This window comes from Neomonachus schauinslandi, chromosome 6 (assembly GCF_002201575.2).
Source record: "Neomonachus schauinslandi chromosome 6, ASM220157v2, whole genome shotgun sequence".
Taxonomy (NCBI): domain Eukaryota; kingdom Metazoa; phylum Chordata; class Mammalia; order Carnivora; family Phocidae; genus Neomonachus; species Neomonachus schauinslandi.
Window position 1 is genome coordinate 121,969,114 of NC_058408.1, and position 18,399 is coordinate 121,987,512.

General features: G+C 36.7%; 1 protein-coding gene across 1 annotated transcript in view; it reads left to right on the forward strand.

The window, feature by feature from the left end:
• TBC1D12 (TBC1 domain family member 12) overlaps positions 1-18,399 on the forward strand; it is a 98,476-nt gene that overhangs the window by 38,436 nt on the left and 41,641 nt on the right. The window contains exon 2 of the mRNA XM_021699585.2: positions 1,991-2,114. Coding sequence (XP_021555260.1) covers positions 1,991-2,114 — 124 coding nt within the window. The remainder of the gene's footprint in view (positions 1-1,990; positions 2,115-18,399) is intronic.

Sequence of the window (18,399 nt, forward strand, 5' to 3'; positions counted from 1 at the left end):
AGTGTCTCTTTATTAGGGATTAGTCCACATTCTTTTTTTTTTTTTTTTAAGATTTTATTTATTTATTTGACAGAGAGAGACATAGCGAGAGCAGGAACACAAGCAGGGGGAGTGGGAGAGGGAGAAGCAGGCTTCCTGCCAAGCAGGGAGCCTGATGTGGGACTCGATCCCAGGACCCTGGGATCATGACCTGAGCCGAAGGCAGACGCTTAACGACTGAGCCACACAGGCGCCCAAGATTAGTCCACATTCTTTTGTAGGAGTCCATTGATATCTTTCTAAACTCAAAGAATGGCTTTAACATTAGGCTTTAAAAACTTAACTCCTTTTTATCACAATAATTACTTTTAAGAACAGATATATGATCTTTTGAATGTGGATAAATCAAGTTATTTAGGACTTCAAATAATTTGTAACTATATGTGCAAATTAAAAATTTGCTTAATGAGGGGCGCCTGGGTGGCTCAGATTGTTAAGCGTCTGCCTTCGGGCAGGTCATGATCCCGGGGTCCTGGGATCGAGTCCCACATCGGGCTCCCTGCTAGGCGGGGAGCCTGCTTCTCCCTCTGCCTCTGCCTCTCTCTCTCTCTCTCTGACTCTCATGAATAAATAAAAAAAACATTTAAAAAAATTTGCTTAATGATCACTTATAGCTTATAAGAAGGGTTCCTATTCGGTTGGATTCATCAGTACCTTTCTGAGGGTGCCCTGGTCATGCTTTATTGATAGATACATATTTTGAATATCATTCCTGCTTATATCTGCTATAGATACTTATTTTGGTTGGTAAGGGCCTAGAGATAAATAAGTAAAATCCTTGATCCTTGGGGGCACCTGGGTGGTTCTGTCAATTAAGCGTCTGGCATCAGCTCAGGTCATGATCCCAGGGTCCTGGGATTGAGCCCCGCATTGGGCTCCCTGCTCAGCGAGGAATCTCCTTCTCCGTCTCCCTCTGACCCTCCCCCTTCTTGTGCTCTTTTGTGCTTTCTGTCTCAAATAAATAAATAAAAAGTCTTCTAAAAAAAAAATCCTTGATCTTTGTACAGGTTTCCTTTAGAAAGATACATCAGTGAGAGATTCTTTCTTTTTTAATCTTTCAGAGATTTATTTATTTAGAGAGAAAGCAGGAGCAGGAGGGGCAGAGGGAGAGGGAGAGAGAATCCCAAGTAGACTTCACATTGAGCTCCCAGTCCGATGTGGAGCTCAGTCCCATGACCCCTGAGATCAGGATCTGAGCTGAAACTAAAGTCAGACGCTCAACTGACTGAGCCACCCAGGCGCCCAGGAGATACTTTCTTCCAAGGCTGTTTATTGAGTCTTTGGCACTAAGCTTTCTTGTACATATCTGTCCTAGGAAAACAATCTACATAAACATATATTATAGCAATGGAGGATCAGTAGATGCCCTGTTATTGCAAATCATAACAAATTATTACTGAAAATAATTAAATAGTATTTTCCCAAAAAAATTTTATTACTTTACCTATTTTATACAGATTCTCTTTAACTTTTTTGTTCTCAGATTCTTGGCTTTTATTACCAAGTACAAGTATAGTCAGTTCTAGTATACTTTGTAACTGATCCAAAGCAGATATTTACATTTTATTTACAGCTATCATTTTTCTCCCAATTTGTTTATCTAGTATCTCTGTTGATAATTTTTCTAGAATTTCTCTATAAGTCAGGTATTTTTAAGTAAGTCTTGTTAGTCTAATAGTCAGTTGTATAAGTAGTGGAAATAATTTCATTTAGAGGCACCTGGCTGGCTCAGTTGGTGGATCATGAAACTCTTGATCTCAGGGTTGTGAGTTAAAGTCCTGTGTTGGGTGTAGAGATTACTTAAAAATAAAAAAATCTTTAAAAAAATAAAAAGAAAGAATTTAATTTAAATGTATTTTGTGTTTGTCTTGGGTATAAACATACTTTAAAAATTATTAAATAGTGCTCTGGTTACCAAAAACACAATTCATGTAACTTTTCTGTGTTTCAGAAACCTTTTTCCAAAAAGGACAAAGGAACTCAAATCAGTTGTTCATAGTGCTCCTGGCTGGAAATTATTTGGTAAAGTCCCTCCTAGAGAGAATCTTCAAAAAACTTCCAAAATCATTCAACAGGTAAGTACTAATATCGCCACGTGGTTTGTCTTAGCTTTTCAAGTATTTTTTCTTGATAATCATATTCCACTTTCATTCATATTTTTCTACATATAAAATTTGGGTGTTATTAGACATTTGTAGTAACCTTAATTTAAAAAAAAAAACATGCACTATTTTCAGTTATCTTTTATGGTTGTGAAAATTCTCGAAAGTGATAGAACATTGATTTTTTTTTTTCCTAGTTATTCCTTGGAGAGCTTTTTGGTTTTTTGTTTTTCTTCTTAGCTAAGCAGTCTTACCACATACTTTGACTTCTAATTGAATATGGTAACGTTTGCCAGTGGCACAGATTTTATGGATGCAGGGAGTTGTCAATCGGTGAAACAGTAGAAAGCAAAAGCTGAGTAACTTCTGAGGTTGAACACCGTCTTTGGTCACTTTTCTGGTGTTCTGACTGAACCAAGGACTTTGTGAGATAGGTGGATGTATAATCTGTTTCTAGTAATTTTGGAGTCAGTTCTTCTAATATCTGTATTAATGTCCATGTTCTGAAGCTCTTAAGAATTTCAGATCTTGCTTGACTCCTGAACTTGGGCTCCATCAGTACTAGGAGATCAGTGAGACTGGATCAGTTTGCAGGCATTTCTAAGTTCTGAGAAGTTGTTGCTCAGAAGGAGATATGTATGTAATACATTTCCTATCTCTCTCCTTCCCGAAGTTGTAGTTTTTCAGATTCAACACAACCATTGTGTATAAAAATAATCACATTAAGACAATAATCATCATTCAAATTGGAAAAAATACCTTCCATTAAGGATTTAATAGCGTTCCTTTTATTGCTCAAAGAAAAACTGGTTTCCCTGGCTATTAATAGAAGAAAAATTTTAAATCTTTAAAAACATCTGTTGTAGTTAATTTTATTTACAATTAAAATATTGACTAGTTTATATAGCTGCTGGGACTTGAAACTGTAGTGTTGTGTTTTCCAGCCTGTGAACCTGGGTACTCCATGTGCTACAGGTAAGGCACTGGGGAACAGTGGCTGGCTCAGTGATATTCCATGTCTGGTGGTTACAGTGCAGACTGTTAGCTTGAAATTATACACAGTTTTGGCACTGTATTTTTTTTCTCTGGCATCATATCTTTGTAAATCTGGTTTTCTGAGGTTGCTGTGATGAAAGTCAGATACTGTGCAAAAATCAGTGTTCAACAGGAAATGAGTGTGACCGGGTCCAATCTGATTTCAAGATTTGTGAAATTATACAGTGCACAAGAAGCATACATGCCTAATTAGTAATTTTGGTTATTTAAGAATGAAAGCCTTTTTCCCTTCAATTTATGTGTATTTTATCAAATGACTACTAAGTGTTAGGACATAAATCCTTATTAAATTGTTGGGCATAACTACTTATTAAACAGAATACTTAGGTATTTCTCTTGGTTTAGGGGGAACCTTGAAAAAATTAATGGTATGCTTAGGGTACTGTTAACCAAGAAAGTTTGGGAATTTTTGCTATCTCAACATCTTAAATTTTAACATTTTTTCGTAAAGTCTGAAAGTAACTTCTCTTGTCTAGAGTTTTCCAGAAGACCAAGTTCGCCCTCTAGAGGCAAAACAGTGGTCTTGCTATTGAAGGTTTGTATTCTTGACTTTATGATAGTTTATGTTAAATATGCATGTGCATACTTTTATATCTTTATGTAAACTAACATTCTGCAACAGGTCTCTAAATAAATTACTGGGTGGATAATTATCTGTTTATTTATATGCTATATACTTTTAATTAGCTATTTTCATTTTGGAAAGCGAAGACGTCACATTCTCTCTTTCATATATATTGTGTGAAAATTTGATGAGGGGTCAGGGAAAGAACAACTCTTATTTTCATGTGGGACGAGGGAGTGGAGTTGATGCAGTTGCTCTCCTCTGTAGTCCTTTGTCTGGCCTTTTACAAATGATGGTATCTCCTACCTGCTCCTTTTAATTTTTTAACTTTCCAGCGACGTGTAGGTTAGTGTGTTATTTGGGTGCCTTTTCCATGGTTGTTTGTTTTCTGGGGGGTATGGTAGATAGTGAAGTCTTTGTTCTTCTGATCCTTTGCCCCCCCCCTCAAAATATGTATCTTCCCATGAATGGAACATGTTTCTGCCTCTCCGTTTCTGCTTTGTCTTTCCCTGTTTGTATGTATGTGCTCTCCTCCCCATTTGTCTGACTTTGCTCTCCTCTTCCCTGCAGTTGTCATTTTCAAGGTGGGCATGATTTTCTTTTATTAGTAACAGTAAATTTATAACTTTGTGTCTCTGTTGCCACTTGAAAACATGTTTTTCACAGCCCTGAATTTTAAACTCTGTAAAACATTATGAACATAAAAGTTGTTTGAGATCCTTTACCATGTACTCCTTTTGAATGAATATTATATGTTGAGAGTCAGAAATCAAAAATGAAGGATCAGTAAAGACATGAAGAATGTTAGGGCACATCTTTCATTCATTCTTTCTTTTTTTTTTTAAGATTTTATTTGAGAGAGAGTGCTCGAGCACAGTAGGGGGAGTTGTGGGGAGAAGCAGAGGGAGAGGGAGAAGTGGACTCCGTACTGGGCTTGGAGCCTGATGCGGGGCTTGACCAGAGTTGAAGGCAGATGCTTAACTGACTGAGCCACCCAGGCACCCCAGGATACATCTTTCATGTTTTAGGGCAGGGCCTTACGCTATTCAGGCTGTAGAAAATGAAGGGAGCTAGTAATTCCAGTGTAAAAGTGCCTGAAAAAGTGAGGCAGTGATAAAAATATAGAAGGAAAGTACATTCTGCTGGGCTTTCTAAGGATTCCTTACTTGCTTTATGAGTGGCAAAATAGTAAGATTTATTGAGAGATTAGAGGATGAGGAGTATTTCATAGGATAATAATTTTTTTTTTAAAGATTTTATTTATTTGACAGAGAGACACAGCGAGAGAGGGAACACAAGCAGGGGGAGTGGGAGAGGGAGAAGCAGGCTTCCCGCTGAGCAGGAAGCCCGATGCGGGGCTCAATCCCAGGACCCTAGGATCATGACCTGAGCCGAAGGCAGACGCTTAACGACTGAGCCACCCAGGCGCCCCGGATAATAATTTTTTAAAGCAGATATTCAGAAAGGAGTTGATATATTCTTAAGTATGACTATATTATTGGGCCAGAATTTTCTTTTTAGTGGAATGACCTCTATAAGATTATAAAGTAACTATATAGAAAATTAAGGTTTTATTTACAAACTTTTTTCTTAATTATTAATTACACAATTAACACATGATTACATTCTGTATAAAAATGTAAGACATTATAGGAAGATATGTCTCATTTCACTTTCCCTTCACATTTTTAGGCCTTTTAAAATTCATTTTTTGTGTGGAAGCACATATAATTGTGTATATTTTTACATATATGGTGTTATATATATGTATTTTTTACTCATTTCAAGAACAGAATGTCACTATATATATATAAATTTTTTTTGCCTTATTTATCTTTCCTTGTTTTGCACCCATAACTTTTCAGAGATACATGAAGTTCATAAGTGAGAGATATTTGTAGGTTAAATTTTTTTTTTAAATTATAGTAAATTTTATTAAAGGTCTGACCAGTTTTACTGCTTTTCATGTTAACATAAAGCAACATAAAAATCATTTTAGGATAATAGCAAAATCAAACTGACTCACGTTTGGCATTTAACTTGAATCAGTTCCCAAATCACATGAATATTCATAATATTATTTTATGAGGATTATCACATGTGTTCTCTTGCAGGTGTGAAATTCCTGCTTGTGGCCTTTTGAACCGGTTGGTGAGCCATATTAAAAATTGCATCTATTAATAATAAATAGTATTTCAGTTATATTGTAATTCAATTGACCTAAGTTTTTGGTTTTTCTAAATTAATTGGCCAAAGTTGGAAAGTAGCTACATTGTTGTCTGATCTCCAAACTGCAAGTAAGAATGATTACAAATGAGCCATGTTATGTATAATTGTAACATGATTGCATACTAGATTGAATATACCCTATTTATATCAAACTGACAGATCTCTTTTTGCTACGAACTGTTTTTATATTGGCATCTTTAAATAAGAAAATGAGATTGTAATACTTAGATGATGTTTCCAGTTTTTCATCACTCATATCTTTTTCTGAGTGAAGTTTCAGTTGAGAGGTTGAAACACTTTCACATAACTTTTGATAGGTAAGGGAAAAAACTTTTAAGACACTGATTTCTTAATCTGAGCACTTCAAAATGTCTTAAAAATCTAAAAGAATAGGTCACTCTCCTCAGTTAAGCCATTGCCTTTGAAATGTTTTATTGCAGGAACAATAACATTATGAAAAGGACTAGAATATATGTGCTTTGTGAGCAGTACTTAAATATATAACATTGTGAACATGTTAGAGCTTAATATTCTGGTTAATAACTTGATTGGTGTAAAAAAAATAATTGGTGTGTGCAGCATTAGAATATTTGAAAACAATTTGTTGGCTTTAATTATGCTTAAATATAGATACTTTTGGTGTAAAATTTGAGTAGGCAAAAAGTACCTACTTCCTTATTTGTGTTTAAATTGTGGAGGGGCTGGACTGTGTTCAGAATTTATTTTTGAAAAGTCCTTAAAATTGTTACACCCTTGCCTGTTTTATTTTCACCTTTGTTACCTAGTGTAATGTCACCTTGAGAAGCTAGTCAGTAACTACCTTTCTGGCTGCGTGTGTGTTCTTTATTTTATAGTTAGTGATAAAATATTGTCTTTCCTATGTGTGAATAAATTGATTTCATAAAAGTTAATTTGTATGGTCTGAAGGTTGAGAGAGGAATTCATAATAGCTCAGCCTGTGCTTCTTGGAGAGGAGAAAAGTATAAGCCTTAAGAAAGAAACTTGCTTTGGTTAAAGAAAACTAAAAGAATAAAAGCAGTAAGTTCTCACAAATTGAACTGGGTGGGATTTGGAGGAAAGTTTTTTGCTATCATCAGAGACAGAGACTTGGAAAAGGGTTACAGTCTGAAAATACTCACTACCTGTTATTTGATTCTGTAAATACATTTTGTATCAAAGTTATATTAAAAGTTGTATTCATTCTGTCTTTATGTCAGACTTGTATATTATGTTAGGCATCAAATTAAACAAACAGAATTGTGCTAATAACTTCACCAAAATGAAGTTTACTAAGGCATTCCTGTTTGCCAAGGGGTGATTAAATGTTTTGCCCCAAGGTTTCAATTAAGGTTGAGTTATGTGATGAATTTTATTTCTCCTACTTCACAGATTCTGGAATAAAATTTAGAATCAGTAAAGGCATCATAATTGGCTTTATCCTCTCTACTCCAAGTGTGATGGTTTCCTGGCTCTTGGATCAAGTTGTGTAAGAGAGCCTCTTTATCTTGGGCAGGCATGGTCTTGAGGTGGTAGAGAGGTCCACATGGGAAGTTACTTCCATTTCTGAAACATTATTCTGGCTGTCTATAAACTATTCACAGCATATAGGAATATGATTGATGCAGCTTTAACATTAGCTCCTTTAGAAGGGGTGTTCTCACTGTCTACTGAAACTCAAAGTCAAGTCAGTTTATGTGTCAGGCTATTTTGGTTTTCGTGTTGTCTTTGGAAGAGAAGCTCCGATTTTATTCTTTACTCTCCCCAGTTCTAGTATTTTACTTCTTTAAGAAGCTATTCCAAGACACTGGCCACCCTGCCTTTGAACCTATAGTCTGATCTTTTCTCACATTTCCCTCCTAGTCACCTTCTTTCTGGTAAATACCTTTAGCTACAGAGCCCAAGACATCAGAGTGTGGCAGAATACCATTCTGCTACCAGTTCACCATGTGACCTCATGTTAGCAAACTCTAAGCCTTTTCTCTAGCAGAAATTGAAGGACAAAATTCTTGAACTGATTCTAGATTCTTCTCTAGGATTGTCTGGTTTTTACTTCAGTAAATGCATAATTTATTCAACATATGTTGACTGTGTATGTTGGTTCAGGTTCTTGGGATACAAATAAATATGAGTCCTAGCCTTTGAATTATTCCAGTATAACTGTGGGGGGAGACATAGCTTCATATATAATTTTAATGATTTTGAGTGCTATAGTAGAGTTGTGAACTAAGTATGAAGAGTACAGATGAAAGAATAGTTAATTCTTTTCAGGGATGACATAATGAGTTGTGTTCTGAAGTATACTAACTGGTAGGAGTTTGCAAGGTAGACAAGATGGGGAAAGCCATCCCAGAAAGAGGAAATTGAATGAGCAACAGGAATGCACAAGACTTTTTTAGTTAGTAGGCCAGTATATCAGGGATATAGGATAGATGGTGAAAGGTCATTAGCCACAAGATTAGAGAGTTGGGTTTTATCCAAAATACCTTTTTTAAAAAACATTTTATTTATTTATTTATTTATTTTAATGATTTTATTTGTCAGAGAGAGAGAGCACAAGCAGGGGGGAGCAGGCAGAGAGAGAGAAGCAGGCTCCCCGCTGAGCAAGGAGCCCGATGCGGGGCTCGATCCGAGGACCCTGGGAACATGACCTAAGCCGAAGGCAGACACTTAACCGACTGAACCACCCAGGGGTCCCCCAAAATACTTTTGAATAAGGTACTGAGACATCAAATTCATATATTAGAAAAGTAATTTTGGAGGCATTATAGAAGCTAAATTAGAAAAAAGTGGGTTGGCAAACAAGGACATTAAAATTTATTATAATAGTCTATGATTCTGGTTCCTAAATACAGTGGATTACCTAGAGAATGTGTTAAAAATACAGCCCCATACATTGAGTTCCTAATGTCAGATTTGTGTTTTTCAATTCTTATGTTTCTAGCTGGTTCTTTTTCAAATCTGCTGTATCACTTTTTACAGTTTACAGTTCCCTGCTGAAATTTCAAGCTTGGCCTTTATCTCCTTTAACATAGTAAGTATAGTTGTTTCATAGCCTGTGTCTGATAACTCCACTGTCTGCAAATTCTATAGGTCTGTTTATATTGAAAATCATTTCTGCTAATTTTTTTTTAAGATTTATTTATTTGAGAAAGAGAGAGACAGTGCAAGCATGAATAGGGGGAGGGGCAGAGGGAAAGGGAGAGAGAATCTCAAGCAGACTCCCTGCCGAGTGTGGAGTCTCACATGAGGCTTGATCTCATGACCCCAAGATTGTGGCCTGAGCCGAAATCAAAGAGTTGGACACCTAACCGACTGAGCCCCCCAGGTGCCCCTCTGTTAGTTTCTGTTAGATGCTATTTTATCTCTTTGCATGCCTAGTTACTTTTGCTTCGTTACTGGATATAATATTTGGAACATGATATGTAGAAAACAGTTCGAAGGCTAAGGTGATATCATCCTTGAGAGATTTTAATTTATGTCTCTCAGGTACCTGATGGTGCTAGTTATCTAGTTTTTTCATCCTTTAAAATGAGGCAAAGCTCAGATGGAATCTGTTTTTCTTATTAATTTTTCTTACTAATTTGAAAACATTTTTTGATTGTTAAATCAACTTTTCATTCCTGGGATAAACTCCCAGTTAGTCAGTTATTATCCATTTTGTATATTGCTGGATTTGGTTTGCATATATATTTTTTTAATTGATAAACTTTTTTAGAATAGTGTTGGATTCATAGCAGAATTGAGCAGAAAGTACAGAGTTTCTATATACCTCCTGTCCCCCACCCCACACACAACCTCCGCACTGTTGACATCCTGTACCACCATGTGGTACATTTGTTACAATCAGTGAATCTACACTGACACATCATAATTACCCAAAGTCCATAGTTTACATTAGGGTGTATTCTTGGTGTTGTACATTCTAAGAGTTTTGACAAATGTATAATGACATTATAGTATTTTATGGAATAATTTCACTTTATTCATTAATGAATAAAGCTGCTATAAACATCCACAGGCAGGTTTGGTTTTTTTTAGGGATATAAATTTCCATTTCATTTGGGTAAATGCCAAGGATTCTGATTGCTGGATCATATGGTAAGGATATGTTTAGTTTTGTAATAAACAGCCAAACTATCTTCCAAACTGGGTATACCATTTTGCATTCTCATCAGCAGTGAATGAGAGTTTCTATTGCTCCACATCCTCATCAGCATTTGTTACTCAGTGTTTTGGATTTTGAGTATTCTAATAGGTACACAGTAGTATCTTACTGTTGTTTTAACTTGTAGTTCCCTATTAACATATGAGTTGGAGCATCTTATGTTTACTTGTCATCTATATATCTTCTTTAGTGAGGTCTCTCTTCAGATCTTTTGCCATTTTTTAACTGGGTGGTTCATTTTAAAACAGTAAGAACGGGGCACCTGGGTGGCTCAGTCAATGAAGTGTCCGACTCTTAATTTTGGCTCAGGTCATGATCTAATAGTTGTGAGATTGAGTCCCATGTTGGGCTCTGTGCTAAGCAGGGAGGGAGACTGCTGGAGATTCTCTCCCTGTACTTCTGCACCTTCCTCCACCCCCCCCCCACTTGCTTGTTCATGCTCTCTCACTCACTCTCTCTAAAAATAAGTAAATTTTTAATATATATATATAACAATAAGAACAGAACTCAGTAGACTTTTAAGAGGTTTTTGTATTTTTATTATTAACATATAATGTATTATTTGTTTCAGGGGTACAGGTCTGTGATTCATCAGTCTTACACAATATACAGCACTCACCACATAACACATACCCTTCCCACTGTCCATCATCCAGCCACCCCATCCCCCCACCTGCCTCCCCTCCAGCAACCCTCAGCTTGGCTAGTATCCAAAATCTGTAAAGAACTTATCAAACTCAACACCCAAAGAACAAATAATCCAATCAAGAAATGGGCAGAAGACATGAACAGACATTTTTCCAAAGAAGACATCCAAATGGCCAACAGACACATGAAAAAGTGCTCAATATCGCTTGGCATCAGGGAAATCCAAATCAAAACCTCAATGAGATACCACCTCACACCAGTCAGAATGGCTAAAATTAACAAGTCAGGAAAGGACAGATGTTGGCGGGGATGCGGAGAAAGGGGAACTCTCCTACATTGTTGGTGGGAATGCAAGGTGGTGCAGCCATTCTGGAAAACAGTATGGAGGTTCCTCTAAAAGTTGAAAATAGAGCTACCCTATGACCCAGCAATTGCACTACTGGGTATTTACCCCAAAGATACAAATGTAGGGATCCGAAGGGGTACATGCACCCCAGTGTTTATAGCAGCAATGTCCACAATAACCAAACTGTGGAAAGAGCCAAGATGTCCACCAACAGTGAATAGATAAAGAAGTGGTCTATATATACAATGGAATACTACTCAGTCATCAAAAAAATGAAATCTTGCTGTTTGCAAGGATGTGGATGGAACTAGAGGGTATTATGCTAAGTGAAATAAGTTAGAGAAAGACAATTATGATTTTACTCATATGTGGAATTTAAGAAACAAAACAGAGGATCATAGGGGAAGAGAGGGAAAAATAAGACAAAATCAGAGAGGGAGACAAACCTAAGAGACTCTTAATTATAGAAATAAACTGAGGGTTGCTGGGTCGGGGAGGAATGGGGTAACTGGGTGATGGACATTAAGGAGGACACATGATGTGATAAGCACTGGGTGTTATATAAAACTGATGAATCATTGAACTCTGCCTCTTAAGCTAATAATATACTATATGTTAATTGAATTTAAATTTAAAAAAAAATAGTTCCTTTCCCCTCCTACTGCTAGAAGCATGAGGGGATTTTTCTCTAATCTTCACTCTAGACCTGGTAGAGTTAGTGGAGGTAAAACTTAACAGAAGTATGTGGGATTGGGTCCTCTTGTAGTTGTAGCTCTCAGACCTGTGCACGCTGTGCCTCCAGCCATTTTTCAATGATAGAATTATAGTTCATGTTTTCCTGCCCTGGGATTTGTTCCCACAGCCGTTTGTGCTCGTGGCTTTCTGTTCTGTTTCTTTATATCCACCTACCTATCTCCATTTTGGGGGGGCACAGTTCGCCCTGTGGCTTTACTTCTCTGATAGGTCCAAGAAAAGTTACTAATTTTTTTAGTTTGACTTTTTTACTTGTTAGGATGGAGTGGCAGCTTCTAAGCTTCCTCCATGCTAGACCAGAAACCAGAAGTCAATTTGCTAATATTTTGTTAAGAATTTTCATTTAAGATACTAGTCTGTAATTTTCTTTTAATATCTTGGTCTGATTTTGGTATTGGGATAATGCTGGCATCATTGAATGCATTGAGAATGATTTCTTCCCCCTCTATTCTGAAAGAATTTGTGTAGAATTAGTATTATTTCTTCCTTAAATGTTTGGTAGAACTTGTTAGTGAAATTATCAAAGGCAAAGTTTCTCAACCTCAGTGCTATTGACATTTTAGGCCTTGTAATTATTGTTGTGGGAGACTTTCCTCTGCAATGTAGCATATTTACAACTTCCCTACCAACTAGATGCCAGGAGCCACACTCCACCCCCACCCCGAGTTGTGGCAACCAGAAATGTTGCCTGGGGGCCAAAGTTGACCCCAGTAGAGAACTACTGACAAAAACCAAATATGGAGGTTTGTTGTTATTTTTGAGTAAATTTTTTTTTTTTTAAGATTTTATTTATTTATTTGACAGAGAGAGAGACCACAAGTAGGCAGAGAGGCAGGCAGAGGGAGAGGGAGAAGCAGGCTCTCCGCTGAGCAGGGAGCCTGACGTGGGGCTCGATCCCAGGACCCCGGGATCACGACCTGAGCCGAAGGCAGCCGCTCAACCGACTGAGCCACCCAGGCGCCCCGAGTAAATTTTTAAATATAAATTCATTATTTTAATTGCCATAGGGTCATGAAGTTTTCTATTTCTTTTTTTTTTTTTTAAGATTTTATTTATTTATTTGAGAGAGAGACTGAGAGAGAGAGAGCATGAGAGGGGGGAGGGTCGGGCGGGTCAGAGGGAGAAGCAGACTCCCTGCCAAGCAGGGAGCCCGATGCGGGACTCGATCCCGGGACTCCAGGATCATGACCTGAGCTGAAGGCAGTCGCTTAACCAACTGAGCCACCCAGGCGCCCTTCTATTTCTTTTTGAGTCCATTTTGGTAGCATGCTTTCAAGAGGTTTTTACATTTCATCTGTGTTGTTGGATTTATTGGAATAAATTGTTCTTAATATTCTCATTCTTTTAAAGTCTACTGGATGTGTGATATGGATAGAGATCATCTCTTACGTTTCTGATTTTAGTAATTTTTGTCTTCTCTTTTTTCTTGACCAGTTTTACCAGAAGTTTATCAATTGTACTGATTTTTTAAAATACATGCCTTTAATTTCACTGATTTTTACCTCCTCTCTGTTTCCTATTTCATTTATTTTTGCTCTTCATTGTTGACTTTTTTCCTCTTACTTTGGATTTTTTTTGCTTTTTTTCTAGTTTTTTTTAAGGTGGATCACTGATTTTAGGCCTTTCATCCTTTTAATATAAGTATATTAAGCTTATAAATTTCCCACTAACCATGCTTTAGCTATATTCCACAAGTTTCAGTATTTTCATTTTTTGCTCCATTTCAGATGTTTTTTTCTTTCTTTCTTTTTTTTTTTTGTTATTGCCTTTACTGATGTCTATTTGGAAGTGTATCATTTTAATTTTCAAATATTTCAGAATTTGCCAGATAAGTTTCTGTAAATGATTTCCAATTTAATTCCTTTATGGTCATATAATATACAATTATACAACTTCAGCCTTTTTTAAGTTTGAGACTTGTTTTATGCATCAGACATAGCTTGTCTTAGTGAATATTCCTTGTGCACTTGAAAAGATTGTGCATTCTGCAGATGTTGGGGGAGTGTTATGTAAATGTCAGTTGGGTCTTGTTAGAAGATAGTGTTGTGCGAGTCCTGTATGATTTTTCTGATTTTCTGTTCTGTGAATTACTGAAAGAGGAATAATAAAATCTCCACCACAGTCTACTTTGTTGTTTCTCCCTTTCCTACATGTGTTTGGAAGCTTGTTTTTGTCTTCTTGATAAATCAGCCTATGAAGTTTTTGTCTGACTTTAATTTATCCATTGCAGCTTGCTTTCAATTAGTGCTTGCATGATGTTTGTTTTTCTGTTCTTTTCCTTTTTATTCATCTTTATATTTAAAGTTGGTTTCTTATGTAACGTATTTGAATCTTTTTTATACCATCTGAAATGCTGAGCTTTTTGTAAATGAGTGTCATTTAATGTCATTATTGATGTAACTTGTTTTAAATTTACCATCTTGCTATTTCTTTTCAAATTGTCCCATCTGGTCTTTGTTTCTTTTTTTCCCCTTTTCCTGCCTTCTTTTGGATTAAGTGAGTATTTTTAGTACTCCATTTTATTTCCATTATTAGCTTATTAGATATATCCTTGTTTTAGTTTTTCACTGGTTGTCTTGACCAACAGTTCTCAAGTGTTTCAGTTTCACAACTCCTTTGGATTTGTAGTTATCAACGACCTCAAAGACTTTTTGCTTAAGTTGATTATCATTTATTACTATACGCAAAGTTAAAACTGAAATATTGAGGTATTTATTAATTCATTTTAAAATAATGTTAGTAAAGTCATTACATGTTAACATAAGTAACATTTATGTTAACTATATTTTTAAAAGTATTTTTAAAAAACTGGTGGGGGGCGCCTGGGTGGCTCAGTCGGTTGGGCGGCTGCCTTCGGCTCGGGTAGTGATCCCGGGGTCCTGGGATCGAGCCCACGTTGGGCTCGCTGTTCGGTGGGGAGCCTGTTTCTCCCTCTCCCACTCCCCCTGCTTGTGTGCCTGCTCTCGCTGTTGAATGGATAAATAAAATCTTAAAAAAAAAAAACAACTGGTAGGAAGAGTGCCATTGTTTTACTTTTTCTTATCTCTTTGAAGTCTGGCTTAATAAAAGAAGGCTAGATTAAATATCTACTCTTGCTTTCAATTTCTTGCTGTATGTTGTTTTGGTTTACATCTGTGAAGAAAATCTGGCCTCAAACAGATATGTAGACAGTGTTTAAAAACAAAATTCAGCCAAGTAAATGTGAAGATCTAATTGGCTTTATTAAGCGATTTATGAATCGCATAGCATCCCATTCAGCAGGTAGAGGGGAGCTCTGAGGAGCCTACAAAATGGAAGGTTTTTGTAGGAAGGAGGGTGGGTCAAGAAGTTACTGGCAAAAGAAAAGAAAGGATGGTTTCAGGCAAAGTTGCCCTTTTTTAGGGAAGACCTTTAAGGGGTCTTATGGTGCAGATTACTTCATCTTCTTTTGTGGGGGCGCGGGGAGAGAGGATGGAGAGGGCCCAGTGACAGATTACCACATTGGTACTGACCAGAAAATTCCTGACTGACTGATTAATAAGACTGCATTTCTGGGGCAGGTTGAAACTGCAGTTACGTTAGGTATCAAGCCTCTGTGTGGTCTAAGTGACTCCATTTGGGGCCTGTGGTTTTCTTTTTTAACAACTGTAAAGGGAAGAGCATTTTAATAGCCTTTTCAGATATTTGTGGATATTTTTCTTTGGTACACTCAAATTCATCAAGTGGTAGTTTCTTAAAGGTTAAGTTATATTGTGGAATCTGAAAATATGTAACTCTGTTATATTAAAATCCATTGGTCTCTCTTGCACTTTGAATGGATGTTTTTACCCCATGTGGGTTTCATATTATTACGCATTGATCATTTGGAAAATACTGGTTTGCCATATTGCAGATCATTTAAATGTTGTAATATTTTATTATAGACTATTTAAAAATTACAGTAATATCACTGATTTCATCTGAAAAATTTATTGGAAACTGTCAAACGTGGCATTTATAAGTTTTGCAGAATTTCAATTTCACTTGAAAGGTTGACTTTTATTATTGACAATCATTACTCACAGTTGCTTTCCTTGAAATCACTTGCTCACTTCATCCTTTTTTGTTTTAATAAACTTTATGTTGGAATAGCTTTAGATTTATAGAAAGTAATACAGGGAGTTCCTGTATAATAATTCATTCATTTTTCATTAATGCTAATATTACTTGCATTATTCTGGACTTTTGTCAAAACTAAGAAATTGACGATTGACACTGGTACATTGCTGTTAACTAAACTCCAGACTTCATTTGGATTTCACCAGTTTTTCTACTTAGGTCCTTTTACTGTTCCAGGATCCAATCCAGAATACCACATGTATTTTGTTATTGTGTTTCTTTGTCTCTATGGCCTTTGACAATTTCTCAATCTTTCCTTGTTTTTATGAACCCTGACACTTTTGAGTGGTACTGGTCAGGTGTTTTCCAGCATGTTCCTTAAAAGAAAGACTATTTTATCTCTACCCTCAGTATTTCTGACACCAACTGTGTAGGGTTTTTCCCCCCATGCTGACCAATTCTTTGACACCAGCAGGGTGTCCCACAATTGAATTCAATTCTGACACTATTTACCTGGAGTCAGTGTCAGATTCCACAGCTTAAGAGCTCAGTCCTACATGCCCGCGCCCCTCCCCCCCCAAGCCAATTCCAGGTCCGAGCTTCTAGTACTTCTGACCATCCAACTATAAATTGGAGACTCTCATGATTCCCTCCTTGGGTTTGATAATTTGCTAGAATGACTCATAGAACTCCAGAAAATGGTTGACTTACTAGATTTAGATTGCCAGTTTTATAAAAGGTTAAAACTCATGAACAATCAGATGAAAGAGATACATAGAGCAAGGTATATGGAAGAGGTGTAAAGTGTCAATGACTTCTCCATGTGCATCACCCTCGCACACCCCCATGTGTTCACCAACCCAGGAGCACTCTAAATTGTTTGTTAGGGCTTTTTATGGAGGCTTCATTATGTGGGCATAATTGATTGACTCACTGGTCATTAGTGATTAACTCAACCTCCAGCACCTCTCCCCTCTCCAGAGGTAGGGGGTGAGGCTGAAAGGTCCAACCCTCTCATTACAGGGTTGGTGCCCCTGTCAACTACCCCTATCCTGAGGATATCCAGGAGACTTCAGCTACCCATCATCTCATTAGCATACAAAAAAACCCCACTTAATTCAGAAATTTCAAGCGTTTTAGGATCTGTGTGCCAGGAAACAGAGACCAAATGTATGTATTTATTATGTCAGGTCCTCAATTTGGGTTTGTTTGATGATTTCCGTATGACTTGACTGGGGTTGTATTTTTTTGGAGGAATACCATGGAGATGAAGTGCCTACCTTGTACAAATTTGAGAAAATATCTGCCAGATACTCAAGTCTGGATAAGTATAGTTTGCTATTAGTTTTCTTTTAATTAAAAAAATAGTGTCCATAGGGGCGCCTGGGTGGCTCAGTCGTTAAGCATCTGCCTTCGGCTCAGTTCATGATCCCAGGGTCCTGGGATCGAGCCCCACATCGGGCTCTCTGCTCTGCAGGAGGCCTGCTTCTCCCTCTCCCCCTGCTTGTGTTCCCTCTCTGGCTGTCTCTCTCTGTGTCAAATAAATAAAATCTTTAATAAAAAAATAAATTAAAAAATTAAAAAGAACGCAAAGTAATTAAAAAAAATAGTGTCCATAATAAAAGAGGTTTGGCCCCTTTACCACTCAAATAATTGCACAAATGCTTTTTCTCTAGACAACCATTGTACTTTGGTGTGCAGCAGAAGTTCCCTATGTATACATCTCCTTTTATCACATAAAATATTAAAGAGATGTTTATTATAGCTCAAGATTTAATATAATTAGTAATATTTACTGTTTAATCATAGATATTCTTAAGTGAAACTGACCAGACTTCCCCCATTCCCTTTTTGTTTTTTAATTGTGAGTACATACCACTGTGAATACAGTGATTAGTAGTACAGTTGGAGTCTGCCTTGATTTGTGCTAGAGTACCAACAGTTTTATTTAACGTTGCTTTAGCACCAGGAGAGCTAATGTTAATACATTGACAAGGACAAACTATTATGAATATAGTTTTGACTTTGCAGGCCCAATGAAAGCATCTCTGGGACACTGTTGAGAACTGCTGCAGGAGGGCTTGTGATACTTTATCACAATCTACCCTCAAATAGTGTTTTATTACTTTGAGTATGGTGTAATAACCTTACAACAGTGTATTGCCATTCTTTCCCTTTTGATTTTTGTGCTGTAAACCCCTTAATACATTGATAATATGTTTGCTTTAAGCAGTCCTATATCCTTTAGAAATATTTAAGTGACTTTTATATTTTTGTTTGTTCTTTATGTCTTTTCCAAAATGTCTTTTTATATTTTTCCATATTTACTATTTCAGTGCTTTTCATTTCTTTGTGTAAACTCATGTTTTCAAATGATATATTCTTTCTGCCTGAAATTTCCTTTAAAATATAGTTCAGA